We start from the raw sequence: 18,417 nt of genomic DNA, 5'->3' as shown, positions 1-18,417 counted from the left end.
TTTCTTCCTCCCTTTCAGCTTGGAAAAGTAAAACTAGAGTCAGCATCATGTGTCTAAAATCCATTTTCTATGATGGTAATGGAGTGGGGTCAAAGGGATTTCAGTGATTATGGAAATTGCACAGCTGTAACTTATTTTTATCTTATCCTTTCTTCCACTGATATTTCTTTGTTTAGTTAGTTCAACTATGTTTTTGTTTAATTTATAAAATTATGCCTGTTCACAGCCTTTTGAATCTCAGCCATGTGAGTAACACCAGCCTGCATTCATAAATATTACTTAGGAGTTCATAGCAATCTGTTCTTTGGATCTTCTGGAAAATTTACAAAAAAATCTGAGGCTACTGTTGTGTAGCATAGTGGCTAAGCCATTCAGCAAATGGAGAATTTCACTGTTTCAAAGTCAGGTCTTCAGTGAGCTGTAGGAGGTCAGCAAGCACCTGTATGGCTCTGGGTGAGTGGACTCTGGAGCAGCTGTAAGGGTAGCTGGGAAGCCTCCAGGTAATGCAGCCCTGGTCAGCTGTTCACCTGCCCCGTGTGTGCCATGTGTGGATGCGTCTGATCTAGAGAGAGACTTTGGGTTTGACCTTACCAGAGACAACCACTGGGATGCCGAGGTTTGGTGGAAGGGGTTCCCTCCACAAAATTTCACAAGAGGTCAAGGCATTTCCAGTGCGAGCTAAGTCCTACCATGGACTGAGAGGCCACTCTGTTAGGAGATAGTTACATTCACAAAAATATTTTTGTATTTCAAAATTACCTTATCAATTTATTTATGCACTGCTTCTACTGTGCACTGTCTTAGTCTAGTTTAATAGAAAAACGTGGAAATCATTGTGAGAACAAGCATATAAATGCAGTGTAAAGCAAAAACCTAGTGACTAGAAGCTAATTTGTGAAAAATTGAGTGATTGCACTTTTACAGAATTATCCACTTAAGTAATTTAAATGAAAAGGAAAGTAATTTTTTATTTAGGTAAATGAATGAGTATTTTCTAACCCTATTTTTCATAAGTCTTCAAGTACCTTGGGGGAGGGCAATCAGAATGAGTCAGAAAATAAGAGGCAGAAAAGTCACACTTTAAATGTAAGATTTCAGACAGCAATGAAACACCTATGAGCATAAGTTAAATCTGCACCTTGGGGATTCCAGCAATACTACACGTAGCAGATAAAATAAGGTAACTATTGCCTTGAGCGCAGTGCAGGGCAATCTTTATGTTTTGAAAAACAAATTCTTGAATGTATGAAGCAATACCACAGGTATAATATGCCACCCTCTAGGCTATGTTGTATTTGTCTTCAATGATTTTTCTCAAGCCTCTCCTTAGGTTGCTGGCTGTTAACCTAAAATACTTTTGAAAATTAACTAGGATTTTCTTTTGTCATAAATAGGAGCAGCATGTGACCATTATTGTTTGCTTGATTTATTTGTGCAAATACGTGAGACAAAAATACATAGAGAGAGAATTTGGGGGAATTAGTAGAAATAAGATTTAGCCTATTTAAGCAAGATCTACTGAAAGAAGGTTTCAGTGCAGCAGACAGTCACCCACTGGGAATATTGATCCAATCTATGTAGATGTGTACTTTATCACCATTCTGATTTTACAGACAAGATTATCCTTTATAAAATCTCTGTTATAAGTACTTCTGGGCTGAGGAGTATCTGAAAGAGCTTTAATGTAATGTAATTCTTTCCTTTCAGGGAATATGGAGCCATTGATGATGTAGATATTGATCTGCATATTGATGTTAGCTTTCTTGATGTAAGTAATCTAATCACAGGATTACATAATGAACATTAATACCCATTTAATTCTGATACACATCAGACTCTAGACAACCACTGAGATGTTCCTTTTTCAGAGGCTTGATCTTCATAAGTGGCTGTCACATTATTGATCGCTACTCAGTGGAAAGGTTTCCTTTTCCTTTTATGATCGCATTGTTAAAATGCTTTGTAGGCTCTTATTTACTGCATATGTATGTCCTTTCAAACATGCTTTGTGAATGGTAAATGTTTTAACTGATATAAATGAAAGACTTTTTTTTTTTTTTTTTTGCTATCCTAGACACTAGTTAGGTGAAAGCACTTAATAGAGTCCTGGGGGGAAGACGACCTTGGCTGGAGCTTTCCTGTGTGCTTCTCAACATCTGCAGCTGATTAGGGAGAGGTTTGAGTGGCAAAAGAGACAGGACAGTGGTGCTGTCAACTGGCAGCATGGCTTCTGTAACAAACAGTTATGCTGTCATTAACTCCATACTTCCTCACCTCATCTGTGCAGTAACTTCCTGTCCTCTAGATGCAGAATGAAAATTAGTGCTTTTAGGGGCATCATTAGCTTTTGCACAGATATGTCATATTCTCAGGTCAGCACAGCACATAAGTTCTCAGGCTCTTCTAAAATTTAAGAAAATTTGGTCATACCTTGAATTATTTTAATCAGTCTTAAGAAGGAGCAAACATTTCTTTTGCCCTATGTTATGGGATGAGTTTCCTTTCCATTTTTATTTGCTCCTTTGCTTCTCAGCTTTGAAGCAGTATCTCTTGATAGATGGAAACATGTCTGCCTGCACTGCAGATGTAGTTTTGTGTAGAAACCTGTGCCCAGTTTAAATGAGCATGCTCAAGAACTGGAAGCAGTCTAACACTGCTATTAGGGGCATCAGCAGGCAATAGTTTGTCCTAAGTCTCAAGTGTAAAGTTGGAGTAGATATTCCATGACTGGGTAAATGGATGGATGGTGTTTATAACAACCCTAAGGTAGACTGACAAAATGCAACAGCTCCTCATGATGGCTAATGGTGTCTGTTGTTTTCTTTTTATCTTGAACTAGGAAGAGATTGCTGTGGCTTGGGATGTAATTCGCACAGAGCCTATAATAGTGCGATTGCACTGTTCACTTACACAGTACTTAAATGGTCCAGGTTAGTCACCTGTGTATTCTTCATGTGCCTTGTATGGTATCTCGGTCTGAGCCATGTACTAGGTGATAGATGATACATATTCACTGCCAAATCTTTGACCCTGCACGTGCTTAAATCTACTGCTAAGAGCAGTCCTGGTTTGAAACTATGCTTACATATATTTGCATGGCTAGGCCCTCAAAAATGACGTGGGCATCTAGTTTAAACTTTCATAGGTTGAGTTTTGGAACTTGTTTTCTTGATATCCTTTGAAATGCAGCTGCTTCCCCTAGGAACCAGGGATTAAGGAATAAAGATCAACAGTTTCTAATATGTGATTTCCTGATTTTGGAAATCAGAGATCATCTTCACAGATGCAAATATCACTGATAAGGTATACATACACAGATCTGTGCAGCACATTAATATGCCCTTTTTCATGCACCTTCGAAGAATCAGGCCATGATAATTATCCTGCCAGCTTCTGATTTCTGTATGACTGTGTGAACTCTGGGGATCTTTAAATTTGAATGAGAATTTTAAATGTTATGTTGACATCCTACTCTCTGGTCATTATGTGAATAAAGCTTCCTCATGAGAGTAAAAATGGTCAAACTCATGAAGAATCAACTGAGACTGAAGATTTGGAAACATTCATATACTTCAGATATATTTTTACAATGGGAAGTCAATTACAATTAAGTGTGTAATTTGGATCATAACTTGCCCAGCTTTGGAGGCTTCCAGTGCAAGCTGTCAGTTCAGGCTTGTATCTGTGGGAGAATTCTGCCTCTGGAAAATGAATAGATATTTCCAGTCATAATATGTTTAGCTAAATCTGTCCCAATAAGCTATTTTTATAGGATATGTTGTCTGCCGATTCTAACTATAAGCTATATTCTGTTCATTCAAATAAGCATTTCATTACATCAGTCATTATTTTTTTTGCTTGACTTTGGTCTTTTTGTCAGTACTTGACTTTGGTCTTCCTATTGCTTCAATCTTTTTTGTAAATATGCAGATCTTAAAATATGTATTTGCGATAGCAGGTAGCAGTGTTAGTATTCAGAATATGTCTATCAAAATGTAATTTAAAAAAGAAAAAAGTGCAGCAAATAAGAGAGGGTGAAGCATGAAGAGCAGCGTGCAGTAAGAAATGATCTAGTGAAATGAGAAGTAATAAGATATCTTCTGCACCGCTGACAAGGTTAAACCGGGAAGCTTAGTTCCCAGTCCTGCAGCTGACTGATTGTGGAAGTGCCTGAGTACCAAGAAAGGCAAGATCAGGGCTAGAGGCAAGTGCTTCGCTGCTACTGGTTTTATGAGCTCAGCTGCTGTTGCAGCCATGTTTCTTTATTTACCAGAAAAGGACAATGAGATCCACCATCTTTTGTGTTAACAAAACCCTTTATCTGTGTATTCCTCTTCCCCCTTAATTATGTTGTTTTGAGACTACTGGGCCATAACTTTATGCTACATATTTTTCTCCTATAGTACTTTCTGTTTATTGATAAAAGAAACAGAAATGCAGTATACTCCAAAGCACAATGGGAGGTATACATACCACATTGTAGCTGTTTAATATCCTGATTTTAGATAGTCATTCTTCTAGTTAATACCTTGTCTCATTATTGTACCTGTGGGCAGTTTCTCCCACGTGCCTTAGAAACCTGTCTTACATTAGGATGAATCAGCCTTTGGAGGTACCGGGCTGTCTCCTCTGGCTATAGAGTTTAGACAACAATTGTAGTCTAGATGTCAGATTTTAAGATTGCTGATCTAGGCATGATGATTCTCATTGAAAATATTCTTCCCCTACCGTGTGTCCTAAATTTGGCAGTCTAAAGACATTGCTACCCCTAATCAAATCATTTATCCCTTTTGAAAAATTCATCAATTTGTCTTTAAAAGATGAGATTATATTTGAATAACATTAGAGAAAGGGTATCTACAGTGCTTTGAACTAAGTGAAATTGGATGGCCAGGTTATATAAATTGTATTTTATTTTTAAAATTAATTTATTAAAGTGAAATTAAAGGATAAACTTTGACATTCTGAATAAAATTTGGCTTTCTGATTGATCAGAATTATATAGATTTTAAAATACTGATTTTCTTTTTCTAATGAAATTTAAATCGAACCCAGATTTTTTGTTTTCATTCCTTTTTATTTTACTATTGTCATTACTTCCTTATGTAATACAAAATATAAAGTCTATTCGTGCTTGTAATAGGTGTTGGCTGTTGTTCTGCCTTGAGGACCTGAGACTCTCTCAACAAGTGCTGGATTCCATCTGCCACTTCTATCTAGTAAATGTTGTTAAAGGATTTTAGTAATACCAGGAGCTAATTTCCAGCCTTCACCCCTTACACTTTCAGTTTTCTGACAGATGAATATGGATATACCAATGTTAGGACGAGTCTTGAGGAAAATTCAGTGTAATCCTTGGCCACTGGAATTCATACATCAGGCACTTAGATGATGATTATGAATCTTGTATTAAAACACCCTCAGAAAGAAAACACAGATATTAGTTAATTCAGTTTATTCCACTCTGGGTTTTCTTCATAGTCACAGGAACTGTAGTGTGTAAAGACTACTTACTTGGAAGAAAGTTTAAGGTATTAGATGAGATGAATTACCAGTCCAGATACATTTAATCTGATGCTGCTCTCTAGTACTTCCATAATATAAAAAAAAAAGATACATCTATGTAATTAAAGTTAGTGGGAAGAGATACATTTTGCCAATTTATAAAATACTCATTTGTAAAATTACAAATTATATTGGCTAATATTCCAAAAAGGAACATTCATTTCTTCATAGACTTAGATGACATGTCTGCTTTCACCATTGCTTCAATGGCATTGCCTATAGTAAAGGTCCAGATAGAACAGGGTCCTTAAATATGACTTGTATGGTCATGAGTTCTTGATTATTGCTTTAAGTTCATATATCAGCAATATCTCCTTTTTCCGTAGTGCCAACTGTGGATGTATTTCAGATCTCTACTAAGGAAAGATTTGGGTTGGGACATCAGCTGAAAAAGTAAGTCTGGAAAAGTGTAAACCCCTGTTTTTAAGTAAATATTACACTCTTTTAGTTTCCAGACCATGTCAAGTAGGATAAAATTCACAGGTTGTCAGATTAGTTGGATCAAAGTATTCTGAACTTGTTTTTCTTTAAATAAAAAATAACAGGTTTTGCCTTTTTAAGTTCAGTTTTGACAGTTGTTGGAGAGAACTTGATTTGTGCTGCCTGCCAGGGTTTTCTGTCACTTTACTGCCATTTAGGAAGTAAGCTACAAAAGTTCAAAAAGACTGTAGCTAGGAGTGTTCAATTTCATGCTTTTGCTTAGATTGTGAAGCCTCTGGAGCAGGAATCTTTTTTAGCATCATGCATACCCTAAGGGGGCTATGTAGGATGTACCACAGTAATTAGGCCATCCATGTTTTGAGGACAAGAGGGAAGAATAGTTAAAAAAATTAGCAGTTTCATGTGTTCATGGTACAATTCAATTTAATAACATTTTGCTGAGTCATCTTTTCACATATGCTCGTGTATGTGTAATAAAGTGACAAGAATACAGGCTTTAATATCTGACCCTTACAACAGTAAGAATCCCTTAAGAAAAAAATCTTTTGCTGTTTGGTGTTTAAAGACATTCAGTGCAGCGTTTTCGTAATCATACAAATGAAGCAATGTTATTAAAATCTCTATGGTACATGACTTTGAAGTAAAAAAAAGCTCCCCCGGCATGAAAAGTCTCTTAAAACATTTCAGTACTTACACTGTCTCTGATTTGTGCACTGGGTAATTACCAAAGGTTCCCATAAGACATTTTTCAGGTACATATCTGTATAATTCACAGTTGAGCGGAAGTCAGAATACCTATGAACTCTGTGGCCCCTCATGGCTGTGAGCAACAGGATGTTCATCTTTGAAGAGTCGGTAAAATTTTTATACAGTCCATACCAACTTCCATTTTGACTTTATCACTGCATAGGCCCCCACTTCTAGATTAGAGTCACAGAGTAATTTGGCTTAGAAGGGACTGCTGTAGGTCACCTAGTGCAACCTCCTGCTCCAAGTATCACTGACATCAAAGTTAGATTAGTTCACTTCAGGACCTCAGGCAGCTGAGCTGTGAAAATCTCCAGGCTTTGTGGGCAACCTGTTGTATTTAACCACTCTTCTGTGAATGTCTTTCCTTTATAGCCTTTATGTTTTTTAGCTTCACTTGCTACAACTTGTGACCACTGCCTTTTGCTGTGCATCTCTGGGAAGTGTCTGGCTCTGTCTTCTTTGTAAATCCCTTTGGGTAGTGTAATATTCGACATCCTTACCTTCATGTTTGTGCTTTAGGAGAATATGCTCCTACTTGAGCAGTGTGGATGCTGTAGCCTACCTCTGTAGTCACTGGACAGACAGATGCCTATAGTTGGATAGAATGCCTTTGAATCAGTTTGTCTCTAGAGAGGCATAATTATATGTCTTGCAGTGGTTATTTACACAGACTGTATTCTCAATAAGAGTTCCATGTGAATTAGTTTTATGTGGAAAAAAAAAAGCATTTTCGCGGAGCTGAAGCAGCCAATTGTCAGTCCACATATGTGACAGAGAAACTCTACATCATGTTGCCTATGTGGTGAACTGATAGACCCTAGTATTGAAGTGAGTATGTCTTGGCTAGGATAAGAAAATCCTTTTTTCTTTCTTAATTTGCAGAATCATGCAGACATTTGTTACACAACAGTGGAAAAACAGCAAAGAGAAATCTAATTGTACACACAACAAGAAGGTGTCTGACAAAAAGGTGAAATCCCCTCTGCACATCTTTTCTACACTGCGCAGGTAATAGCAAGGAAAATGAGCTGTTACCACCATATCCTGTTAAAAATCCACAGCGGACTTCACAAGGTGAAATGTTGACTTTTCTCCACGGAGAAGTGCTCTATTTTTATCTTACCTCATGGGTTTCCAGTCCTTATCTTGCATGACATCAAAAGCGAACTGGGTACTATTGCAACTTCTAAGAATATTTGAAGGAAGAGCCCTGCTCTCTGAAAGGAAGAGCCCTGCTCTCTGAAACAGCCATGATTCATCTAGAACTGGAAATAATTCATTTTATATTATTTAAATTGTTTGTATTTGTATCTTTACTAGCTTGGTAGCATTTGACTGTTACTTGAATAGCAAGAATATAGATAAAAAATATATATATATAAAATTTTGTGGTTATCTAGCTGTTCTTTCCACAGCTGTGTATATTTTTAATTTTTTAAAACTAGATTGGGCATTAATGAAAGACTTGTCTTTAGAGCTGCTGAGCACCCACCCCTCTCCACTGTTTGAGTACATGAATGTTCACCACTTCTGAAATGCAGGCACAGAATTTCAAAGAACAAAGGCATTAAAAACATAAGTAGTAGTTTGTAAATTTTTTGAATTTGAACTCATTATGACTTCTGCCAGTTACTCATACTCTTTAAAAAGTGTCTGTAAAATCAGACTCTGATTTTACCTCTTTCAAGAATGTGATTATTTAGCATGTTTTCCTGCTTATGAAGGGTTGACAGATCACCCCTTCTGTACATTTGAATTGAATGCTTCTTTGAACATTCCTTCTTTTTAATGAATTTTTCCATTCTAAATTCCATGTATAAAAAAGAGAGGGAGTACAGTGATCATTCACATTGAAGAAGGGAGGAATGTCAAAGATAACAAAAGATTATTTGTCTTTTCGAAGGTAGAAGAGGAAGATGGTGTTTTAAGTAGAAAGCTTACCCATTCCCTACCATGCCACGCACCATTGCCTCGTGCAGGCTGTAACTTGGGGTTTGGTTTTATTCAGAAAGGGCATACAAAAGCCAGCTCGATCTTTCTCCTCTTGATTTGACTGCTGCTGTGGTGCCTGTCCAAAGACCACTCAGCCCAAACACAAGAACCCTCTCTCTCTCCCTAGAGCACCATTCCTACCTCCTGTCTGCCCAAGGGTGGTAATGAGCCAACTGCAACAGTGAGTCAGCAACCTCCATGTGCATTTTCCACTGTCACCACTTGCTAACAGGGTGGTGAAACCTGTCAGACTCTCCCCTTGTGGTTTCACTTCTTTTCTATTTGATCAAAGCCCAAAAAATACTCCAAAGATTAGGGTTGCTTGTAAAGTATAGAAAAATGATTCAGCATACCTGATACTGGTTCTTGTTTTGCAAGGACAGGTGAACATGAACCTTATAGAAATGTGACAGTTCATGTGAATGTTGTTACATAAAAACCTTTTTGTTCTTTACTTTCTGCATTCATAATTTAGATCCCTCACATTCTCATTTCTAGTGTTACAGAGCTAGAATTTGTATAAAACAGGAAAGAAGGGCATCAAATTGTCTTCCACAAAGCACCCAGATTATTGTGATGTTTTTTTAAAAAAATGTTCATTTCAGCTGAATTAAATTTGATTTACTGCCTGCAAGTTTCACTGCTCATTATATCTTCCATTGGATCTGGACATAGAATTTGTTATGCCATGTCCAGAAGAAAATAACTTTAATGGGATCATGCCATGATGATTACATAGGAAAGATAGATTTTGATAAGAAAAATGTGATATAATCTTGTGTGAAATATGCGGGCTTCATTTCAAAGATAATCTCCTGAATAAATGGTTTGTTTAGAGACATAGGGACCTTTACAAAGAGCTGTAAGGATATAGCTCTAACTTGTCTTAAAAGTAGTTAGTCATCTTTTCAGTGGATGGGTTTGTGTATAAATAGGAGTAAGATGTCTATTTGGTATTGGGAAATTAGTCCTACATACAGCTGCTCATTTTTTTAATGTTGGGCTGTGTTTATCACTAGTCAAATACATAAAGACAGGTGGCAATTAAAAATTTGTACATATGTCTGGACTTGTTTGATTTGCACAAGACTAATTATTCTCCAACTACGTCTTCGCCTTCTTTATTTTTAAGGTCACCAAGTTATCCTCCACCTGGCTGTGGTAAAAATAAATCAAAACTGAAGTCAGAACAGGATGGGATCTCCAAAACTCACAAGCTACTGAGAAGGACTTACTCTAACACAGTTAAGGCAGAGGATGTGTGTGCCACAAAATCTCACAGAACCTTTGGCCGCTCGTTATCGAGTGGCCCTAGGGCTGAACAGACAATAGCTATTAAATCACACAAACTGTTGAACCATTCTTGCTCTGCAGCCGTCAAGCAGGAGGAGTGCATCACTTCAAAGCCCCGTAAGCTATTAAGTAGGTCGTGTTCTGGGGACCCTCGATGTGAGCACAACAGCACCTTGAAGCCCCACAAACTTTTAAGCAGGTCCTACTCCAGTAATCTTAGAATGGAAGAATTGGATGGGTTGAAGAATCACAAGTTACTCAGCAAAACTTACTCCGATGCCCCTAAATCATCCAAAATGGAGCCTTTCAAGGAGTCCACCATAGCAGAGAGCAGGTGTCTCTCTCTTACCTCAGGGCTTATTGGTATCTTAACACCATCTTCATCATCACCTTCACAAGCTGCTGTGCGTAATAATTTTTTTATTCTGCTCATTTTCCTCCTATTATTTTCCAAATGTACTATTATGCTTATTATGCAAAGGCACTAATACTTAGGACATATGTTAGTGAATATATTGGATATATTGAATGTATTGGAAGACAAGAGCAATGGAGTCAGCTTTTTAAGGAGGATTTAAACAACTGTGCATGCACATATATTTAAGTTATAAAACCAGAATTTGCTTAGGTCGAGACAGAAATTTTACATCTCATGTTGAATACAGCTCAATGTACAGCTGCTGGCCATGGGAAAAGTTCAATCATCCACTTCCTTCCCTGCCTTCTTTCTTGCTGCAGGAAGAAGGGAGAGTGTGAGCTTCCATGCTGCAAAATTGGCTTGGTCACACAGGTCTTCTCTCATTTCCCTGTTTGCTTCGTGGGGGAAGCAACCATCCATTGGCTCGTTCGGGTGCCAAGTCACCTCTCCTTCTGGTCTTTTCAGCTGTGATCATCATCATACTGGAAGGAATGCAGTCATGATTCAGCTCACCTCTTGCACATTTGTGCTTTGTGAAAGGTTGAACCTTCAAATGTGATAGTGGCAGCTGGAGGTCGGGGAAGGAATTAGGCCCACACTGGCCCCCTTTCTTTCCCCAGAGACATGATCAATTGGGAAAACAAAGGGTAGCACATATTCTTAAATTTAAGAAAGAGCTCTCAAAATTAATTCTTCTGCCTCTTAAAAGATGGCTTTTATACTTCAGAGGAAAGAGCAGGTCTGTCTGTGCTCTTTCAAGGCACCGGTCTGTTTTCTGTGTTAGACCTGGGGAGAGACACTTAGAAGACAGTCCTCTCTGCTCCCTTAGCCTGGCGGTACCTTGATGTTCTCAGCGTACAAAAGCTGATTCTTGCTTGAAATACCATACATATTTTCAAAATAGTGTATTCAGAATAATGAAGTTACATTGAGTGTGTTATGTCTCATGGTAAATTAGTTTAATAAGCTGTGAGCTATACTCATCAAATCTAAAAGCAGTGATATACTATCATAAAAACATTTATATACATGCTGTGTGGTTGGTTCCTGTAATGTGCACAGCAAAATTAATTTAAGGTGAGCCAATAGACTTTTTACTTGTCACAGTTTAGAGATTCATTTTTTTCTGAATCAGCAAAAGATGTCTTAACTTAGCAGACTTTTCTCTCCTGAAGTTAATATAAAATGTCTCATTGGTTTTGATAAGATAATGAAGAGTTGACTAAGTGGTTTCATTGCTGATGTTATCAGCTGATATGGAAAAAATGCAAGCCCTGCTTGACAGTCTATAAAATCTACCAGTAATTTATTGCTATAATGCATTTACTTTGAGGGGAAATCATCACATACATGGTCAGGTGCAGTTTGACTGATGTTAGCAGAAGAGCATCAAGAGTCTATTTCACATTTTATATGCAGGCACCAGATATATGGGTAATCTGGGTGCCTAACTGCGATTTCAAGTCAGTGGAATGTGGAAGCGATGAATCAGGACCCTAACTTCTCTTCAGTTCTCAGCTTAAATATTTGAATCTCATATATGAATACAATTAGGAGGATTATTTCCCAGGAGAAAAAAGGGAAAAGTTTCCCAAATAAGCAGGTAGAAAATGAAAGGAAATAAGACTATAAACAAAAAAAAAAAAAAAAAAAAAAAAAAAAGCTGTAAATGGAGCTGATCTGACTCTTATTCAAAACAAGGGTTGATTGAGATCAGCCCAGAGAGAATTTTGTACCTTACTGACTCCTATAACAAAAGTTCCTTCTAATTTATTTGTTGTACATTGAAATAAAAAGGCAGAAAGAATCTGAGTGGGATCTGAGCACAGAGATCTGTCAGTGTGGTGCTCACAGAAGTTAGATCTTAGTAAATATATAAAAGAAAAAGATTTTCAGCTGTTCTGAGAGTTATATTAGTCATTCAAGCCAAAGCATATAGCCTATATTTGGACAGACAATAAGCAGTTAAAATTTAAAGGAAGTTACCAAATGATAGTTTATTAGAATGAAGTGAAGGCACTGGTGTTGCCATTTGAGATTAAAGGTTTTGGGATGCTGAGATACAAAACCTCATCAGATTTAAGAACTAAAAAGAAATGCTAAAAATCTACCCCACATTCAGCAAACAGTAAAAGGATTGATTATTTGTAATGGTTGGTTTATACAAATGAGAGATATTTTTTAGATGCAAATATTGTTTAACATATTTGCATGCAAAAAATGCAAATGTTTTACCATTTCCTTATAATTAGTCTACCAACACTGAAGTTGCCTGAACTTTTTCCTTGCAGCAAAATTATGGTGCAAAATGCATTCTAGCACGAGATCGTGGCTTTCTTGTGCAGGTAGGATGTCATATCTTACCCATTTATGAAATACTGTGGAGCATGAGCTGACTGTTAATTATTTTTAAGCAGATGTTGTTTTTCTCATTTTCATTGTTCTCAGACTATTGAATTTGCTGAGCAGCGGATACCAGTATTGAATGAATACTGTGTAGTTTGTGATGAACCCCATGTGTTCCAGAATGGCCCTATGCTGAGGGTAAGTAGTGTGCTTGCTGGGATAAATTGCATTTTCTAATGCCTTAAATAGCAATAAACAATACAAACCTGTTATAAAACTATTGAATTATTTCAGGCGTGTTTCATCCTAATATCCTTTTAAGATGCAAAAATGTAATGCATATTAGCTAGATTTTACTGTAAATTTGCAAAAATGTATTGCAAGCAAGGGAGATGGAAAGCAGGCTTGTATAATAATAATAGAAACATAAAGGAGGGTTGTATTTCACTGAACACTATTGTGCTAGAGTAATCATAACTGGATAAGCTAGAGGAAGTGCATTAGAGTGCTTTCCCAGTCCTCTGGCACTCTCTTAAAAGCTTAGGGTCACCTTAGTCCTTTAGCTCCTATCAAGCCATGACCAGGATATTCAGATACGCGGGTGTTAATGCTACAAGGTCATGAAGTTCTTCTGACACTCTTGCTCATGGGCCACTGGAATGAACCATCCTCCATAATGTGATAAAAAGGGCAGTAGAAGGAGATGCTCTGTGAAGTGTCTGATCTAGCAGTGACCTAGTCCAGGGGAATTGTGGTTTGGTGTGCCCAAGGACTGGCCAGTTACACAGCTCTTCCTTCCTTTCATTTCTGTATAACTGGGAACCAGGAATTTTGCATGCTGAACATTGTACCCTCTTGTGCTGCTGGTGAATGCATAGTAAAAAAGAATAAGCTTGGTCATGAAAGACACACCCTGCCTGGAGCTTCTGGATCAGTGCAGCTTTGTAAAAGAGTATATAGGAGAATAAAATTCTTACCTTTAGGACTGACCTTGCAGTTTAGAATCCTTCTTGTTTCACCTGTCCTGAATCCTATGGAAACCTGAGTAATCTTAAAAGATTAAAGCCATGGAAAACTGTTTAATATCAGTGTGTGAATGGTCTGACACCTCATCTGCCAATTTCTCCACAGTGTGGTGAGCAACTACACATAAGATGAAGCAGACATCATCTATGATAGTTCCATGGAACTAAATTCAGGAAGGTTATTGCTTACATGGTAGCAGAAGTCACCTCAGCATCATCCCCCGTGACACTCAGTGGCACCATAGTCAGGCATTCTGACTGCAGGCGGGTTATGTAAATAGGCTGCTAATAGGATTTGCAAAAGCATCTACATATTCAGTTAACACCGTTTTAAGTCATGGTTAAACCTCTGTACTTTTGAAAATCCTATCAGGTGTTTATTTGCCTCTTCAAGGTCATATCTACGTGTTAAAAACATGTTTTTCTGCCAGATTTATCAGCAACCAAACCCTGATCAGAAGCCTATAGAAAAGGCACCAGTTCCTTGTCATTAGTCTTTGAATGCACTGCTATGCATATTACCTGTGACAGGATGAGATAAGACAAATTGAATAATATGTGAAGTTTGGATAATATAATTATTTAAATTATTGGGTTTTATCTGTTGTCCATAGGACAAAGCAAACAGTAGGATTTATTCCTGTTCACATGATGAACAGGATAACATGATGAAAAGAAAACAGAATGGAAAGTCATCTGCTCTAAATTAAAAAATTGCAATTCTTCTTGCTTTCCCACCTTAGAGATCGAAATCACTCAGAATGACTTTTCTCTGTCTTCAGCTTAAAGAGGGGTCATTTTAGCCATCTGTTTGAGAGTTTGTCAGTGCTTCAGAACAGAGGAAAGTGCAAACGTTTGCCACTGTTGTGGTTTAACCTGGCAGGCACCTAAACACCACACAACCATTCGCTCACTCCCTTGCAGTGGGATGGGGAGAGAATCAGAAAGAAGGTGAAACTCGTGAGTTGAGATAAAGACAATTTAATAGGACAGAAAAGGAAGGGATAATAATAATAATAATAATAATAATAATAATAATAATAATAGAATATACAAAACAAGTGATGCACAATGCAATTGCTCACCACCCACTGACCAATGCCCAGCCAGTTCCTAAGCAGCAGCCGTGCCCCCCTGGCCAACTCCCTCCATTTTTTTTGTTCAGTATGATGTCATGTGGTATGGAATAGCCCTTTAGCCAGTTTAGGTCAGCTGTCCTGATTGTGTCCCCTCCCAGCTTCTTGTGCACCTCCAGCCTCCTCACTGGCAGGGCAGTATGAGAAGCTGAAAAGTCCTTGACTTAGTATAAGCACTGCTCAGAAACAACTAAACCATCAGTGTATCATCAACATTATTCTCATCCTAAATCTAAAACACAGCCCTATACCAGCTACTAGGAAGAAAATTAACTCTATCCCAGCCAAAACCAGGACAGCCACTAAACACATATTCATCAGTGCCTTTGCAAGCAGCATAACCTAGCAAGCTTTGCAAAAATGAAAGGGTGTCCTTATATAACTCAAGGAGAAGGAGATAGCAGGAAGAAATCTAGCATGCTCTGTGTATGCTTCAATGACTCAATAAGCAATATAGAATCATAGAATCATAGAATCGTTAAGGTTGGAAAAGACCCTTAAGATCATCGAGTCCAACCGTTAACCTAGCACTGCCAAGTCCATCACTATACCATGTCCTCAAGCACCACGTCTACTCGTCTTTTAAATACCTCCAGGGATGGGGACTCAACCACTTCCCTGGGCAGCCTGTTCCAGTGCCTGACTACCCTTTCGGTGAAGAAGTTTTTCCTAATATCCAACCTAAACTTCCCCTGGCGCAGCTTGAGGCCGTTTCCTCTCGTCCTATCTCTTGTTACATGGGAGAAGAGACCGACCCCCACCTCACTACAACCTCCTTTCAGGTAGCTGTAGAGAGCAATAAGGTGTCCCCTCAGCCTCCTCTTCTCCAGGCTAGACAACCCCAGCTCCCTCAGCCGCTCCTCATAAGACTTGTGCTCTAGACCCTTCACCAGCTTCGTTGCCCTTCTTTGGACATGCTCTAGTACCTCGATGTCCTTCTTGTAGTGAGGGGCCCAAAACTGAACACAGTACTCGAGGTGCGGCCTCACCAGTGCCGAGTACGGGGGCACTATCACCTCCCTGGTCCTGCTGGCCACACTATTCCTGATACAGGCCAGGATGCCATTGGCCCTCTTGGCCACCTGAGCACACTGCTGGCTCATGTTCAGGCGGCTGTCAACCAACACCCCCAGGTCCTTTTCTGCCAGGCAGCTCTCCAGCCACTCCTCCCCAAGCCTGTAGCGTTGCATGGGGTTGTTGTGACCCAAGTGCAGGACCCGGCACTTAGCCTTGTTGAATCTCATACAATTGGCCCTGGCCCAACGATCCAGCCTGTCCAGGTCCCTCTGTAGGGCCTTCCTACCCTCCAGCAGATCGACACTCCCACCCAACTTGGTGTCATCTGCAAACTTCCTGAGGGTGCACTCAATCCCCTCATCCAGATCATCAATGAAGATATTGAACAGGACCGGCCCCAATACTTAGCCCTGGGGAACACCACTTGTGACCGGCCGCCAACTGGATTTGACTCCATTCACCACCACTCTCTGGGCTCCGCCGTCCAGCCAGTTTTTAACCCATTGCAGAGTGCACTTATCCAAGCTGTGAGCAGCCAGCTTCTCCAGGAGAATGCTGTGGGAGACAGTGTCAAAGGCCTTACTAAAGTCCAGGTAGACAACATCCACAGCCTTTCCCTCATCCACTAAGCGGGTCACCTTGTCATAGAAGGAGATCAGGTTAGTCAAGTAGGACCTGCCTTTCATAAACCCATGCTGGCTGAGCCTGATCCCCCGATTGTCCCACACTTGCTGCGTAATGGCACTCAAGATGATCTGCTCCATGACCTTCCCCGGCACCGAGGTCAGGCTGACAGGCCTGTAGTTCCCTGGATCCTCCTTCCGACCCTTCTTGTAGAGGGGCGTCACATTTGCTAACTTCCAGTCATCTGGGACCCCCCCGGTTGACCAGGACTGCTGATAAATGGAGAGTGGCTTGGTGAGCACTTCCACCAGCTCCCTCAGTACCCTTGGGTGGATCCCATCTGGCCCCATGGACTTGTGGGCATCCAGGTGGAGGAGCAGGTTGGTGACTGCCACCTCTTCGACAACTGGGGCTTCATTCTGCATCCTTTCTCCATCTCCCAGCTCAGGGGCCTGAATACCCTGAGGATGACCAGTCTGACTATTAAAGACTGAGATAAGAAAGCATTAAGTACCTCAGCCTTCTCCTCATCCTTCATGACAATGTTTCCCCCCGCATCCAACAAAGGATGGTGATTCTCCCTGGCCCTCCTTTTGTCGCTGATATATTTGTAGAAACATTTTTTGTTTTCTTTAGCTGCGGTGGCCAGTTTACGTTCTAGCCGGGCCTTCGCCTTTCTAATTTTCTCCCTGCATAACCTCATGACATCCTTGTAGTCCCCCTGAGTCACCTGCCCCTTCTTCCAAAGGCGGTAGGCTCTCCTTTTTTTCCTGAGTTCCAGCCAATAGATAGATAGAGCCATTAATGAGTTTGCAGTTCTGTAGAAGATGAGAAAGGATCTCAGTTTGAATAGAGCTTGAGTTTGCCAAAGGGTCTCAAGGAAATTTATGCTTCATACTACTGAGAGCTCTGGCAGAGGCAGCCTAAAGTAGTCAATTTTAGGATTTATTTACGTGCTTGAGCTGCACACACACATACATACATATAATGTATGTAAAGGGAATAAAGAATGACCCAACTGAAAGAGCACTTTATGTTTAATACTGCTGCAACAGCAGTCTCAGAAATACAGTACTTTATTAAACAGATTGCAGGGGGCTTTCATTTAAGGTAAGGCTACATGCAATCTAGCCTTGTGTTGCTTAATGGATCCCATATGTAATATCCCTAGCCTTCATGAAGAGCTTTAGAGTGTTCATGGTTTTGATACCACAGTAACTTAATCAGATTTTCTACAGATATCCATACCTCAAAGGTATTACTTAGGCTCTGTCAGTAGTTGGTTGTATCACAAGAGATGCCACAGACTAAATAGTTCTGGATGGTTCAACAGTTTCTTCCTTTAAAGAATAGCTCCTCCACACGGATGCACATAGGGTCATGTCTGGGTGTGTGTATCCTTAATGATGAGTTTCCCTTCTACCTTCTGGACCTTTTTTTTCAACAACGAAGAAAGCATAGGAATTTATGAAAGCATAGAAAAGTTATTTCTTGAGAAGTTATTTTTAAATGTATTTAGGCTTGCTTTTCTGGTATTTAATGGAGTTTTATGCAATTGCAAAGAATCCATACTCATTGATGCCAGTAAGGAATCTGATTCTGTAATCCTCCAGTATGTCAGCCTTACACCTTTCCTGAACTATAGTGTAAGTTTAATTAATTGTCTTGAAATGCAGTTTAAAAAATTCAGCAATTGCCATCACACAATAATTACATTCTTTTAATACTGTAAACTCCCATACCTGGGTGTAATTTTTTGTGCTGGTTATTAATGACTTGCATAATTCTGATGTCTCATTCTCAGGACAGC

General features: G+C 39.3%; 1 protein-coding gene across 2 annotated transcripts in view; it reads left to right on the top strand.

The window, feature by feature from the left end:
* LOC309602039 (protein mono-ADP-ribosyltransferase PARP8-like) overlaps positions 1-18,417 on the top strand; it is a gene marked incomplete at both ends in the record, with an annotated part of 168,710 nt that overhangs the window by 103,918 nt on the left and 46,375 nt on the right. For both annotated transcript variants that reach the window (XM_082335326.1, XM_082335325.1), the window contains 7 exons: positions 1,708-1,768; positions 2,840-2,930; positions 5,892-5,958; positions 7,639-7,764; positions 9,881-10,445; positions 12,751-12,804; positions 12,908-13,003. In XM_082335326.1, coding sequence (XP_082191452.1) covers positions 1,708-1,768; positions 2,840-2,930; positions 5,892-5,958; positions 7,639-7,764; positions 9,881-10,445; positions 12,751-12,804; positions 12,908-13,003 — 1,060 coding nt within the window. The remainder of the gene's footprint in view (positions 1-1,707; positions 1,769-2,839; positions 2,931-5,891; positions 5,959-7,638; positions 7,765-9,880; positions 10,446-12,750; positions 12,805-12,907; positions 13,004-18,417) is intronic.

The sequence above is a fragment of the Platalea leucorodia genome, assembly GCF_965183815.1.
Source record: "Platalea leucorodia genome assembly, chromosome: W".
Classification (NCBI taxonomy): domain Eukaryota; kingdom Metazoa; phylum Chordata; class Aves; order Pelecaniformes; family Threskiornithidae; genus Platalea; species Platalea leucorodia.
The sequence above is the reverse complement of the archived record's forward strand: the minus strand, read 5'-3'. Positions and strand labels throughout refer to the sequence as shown.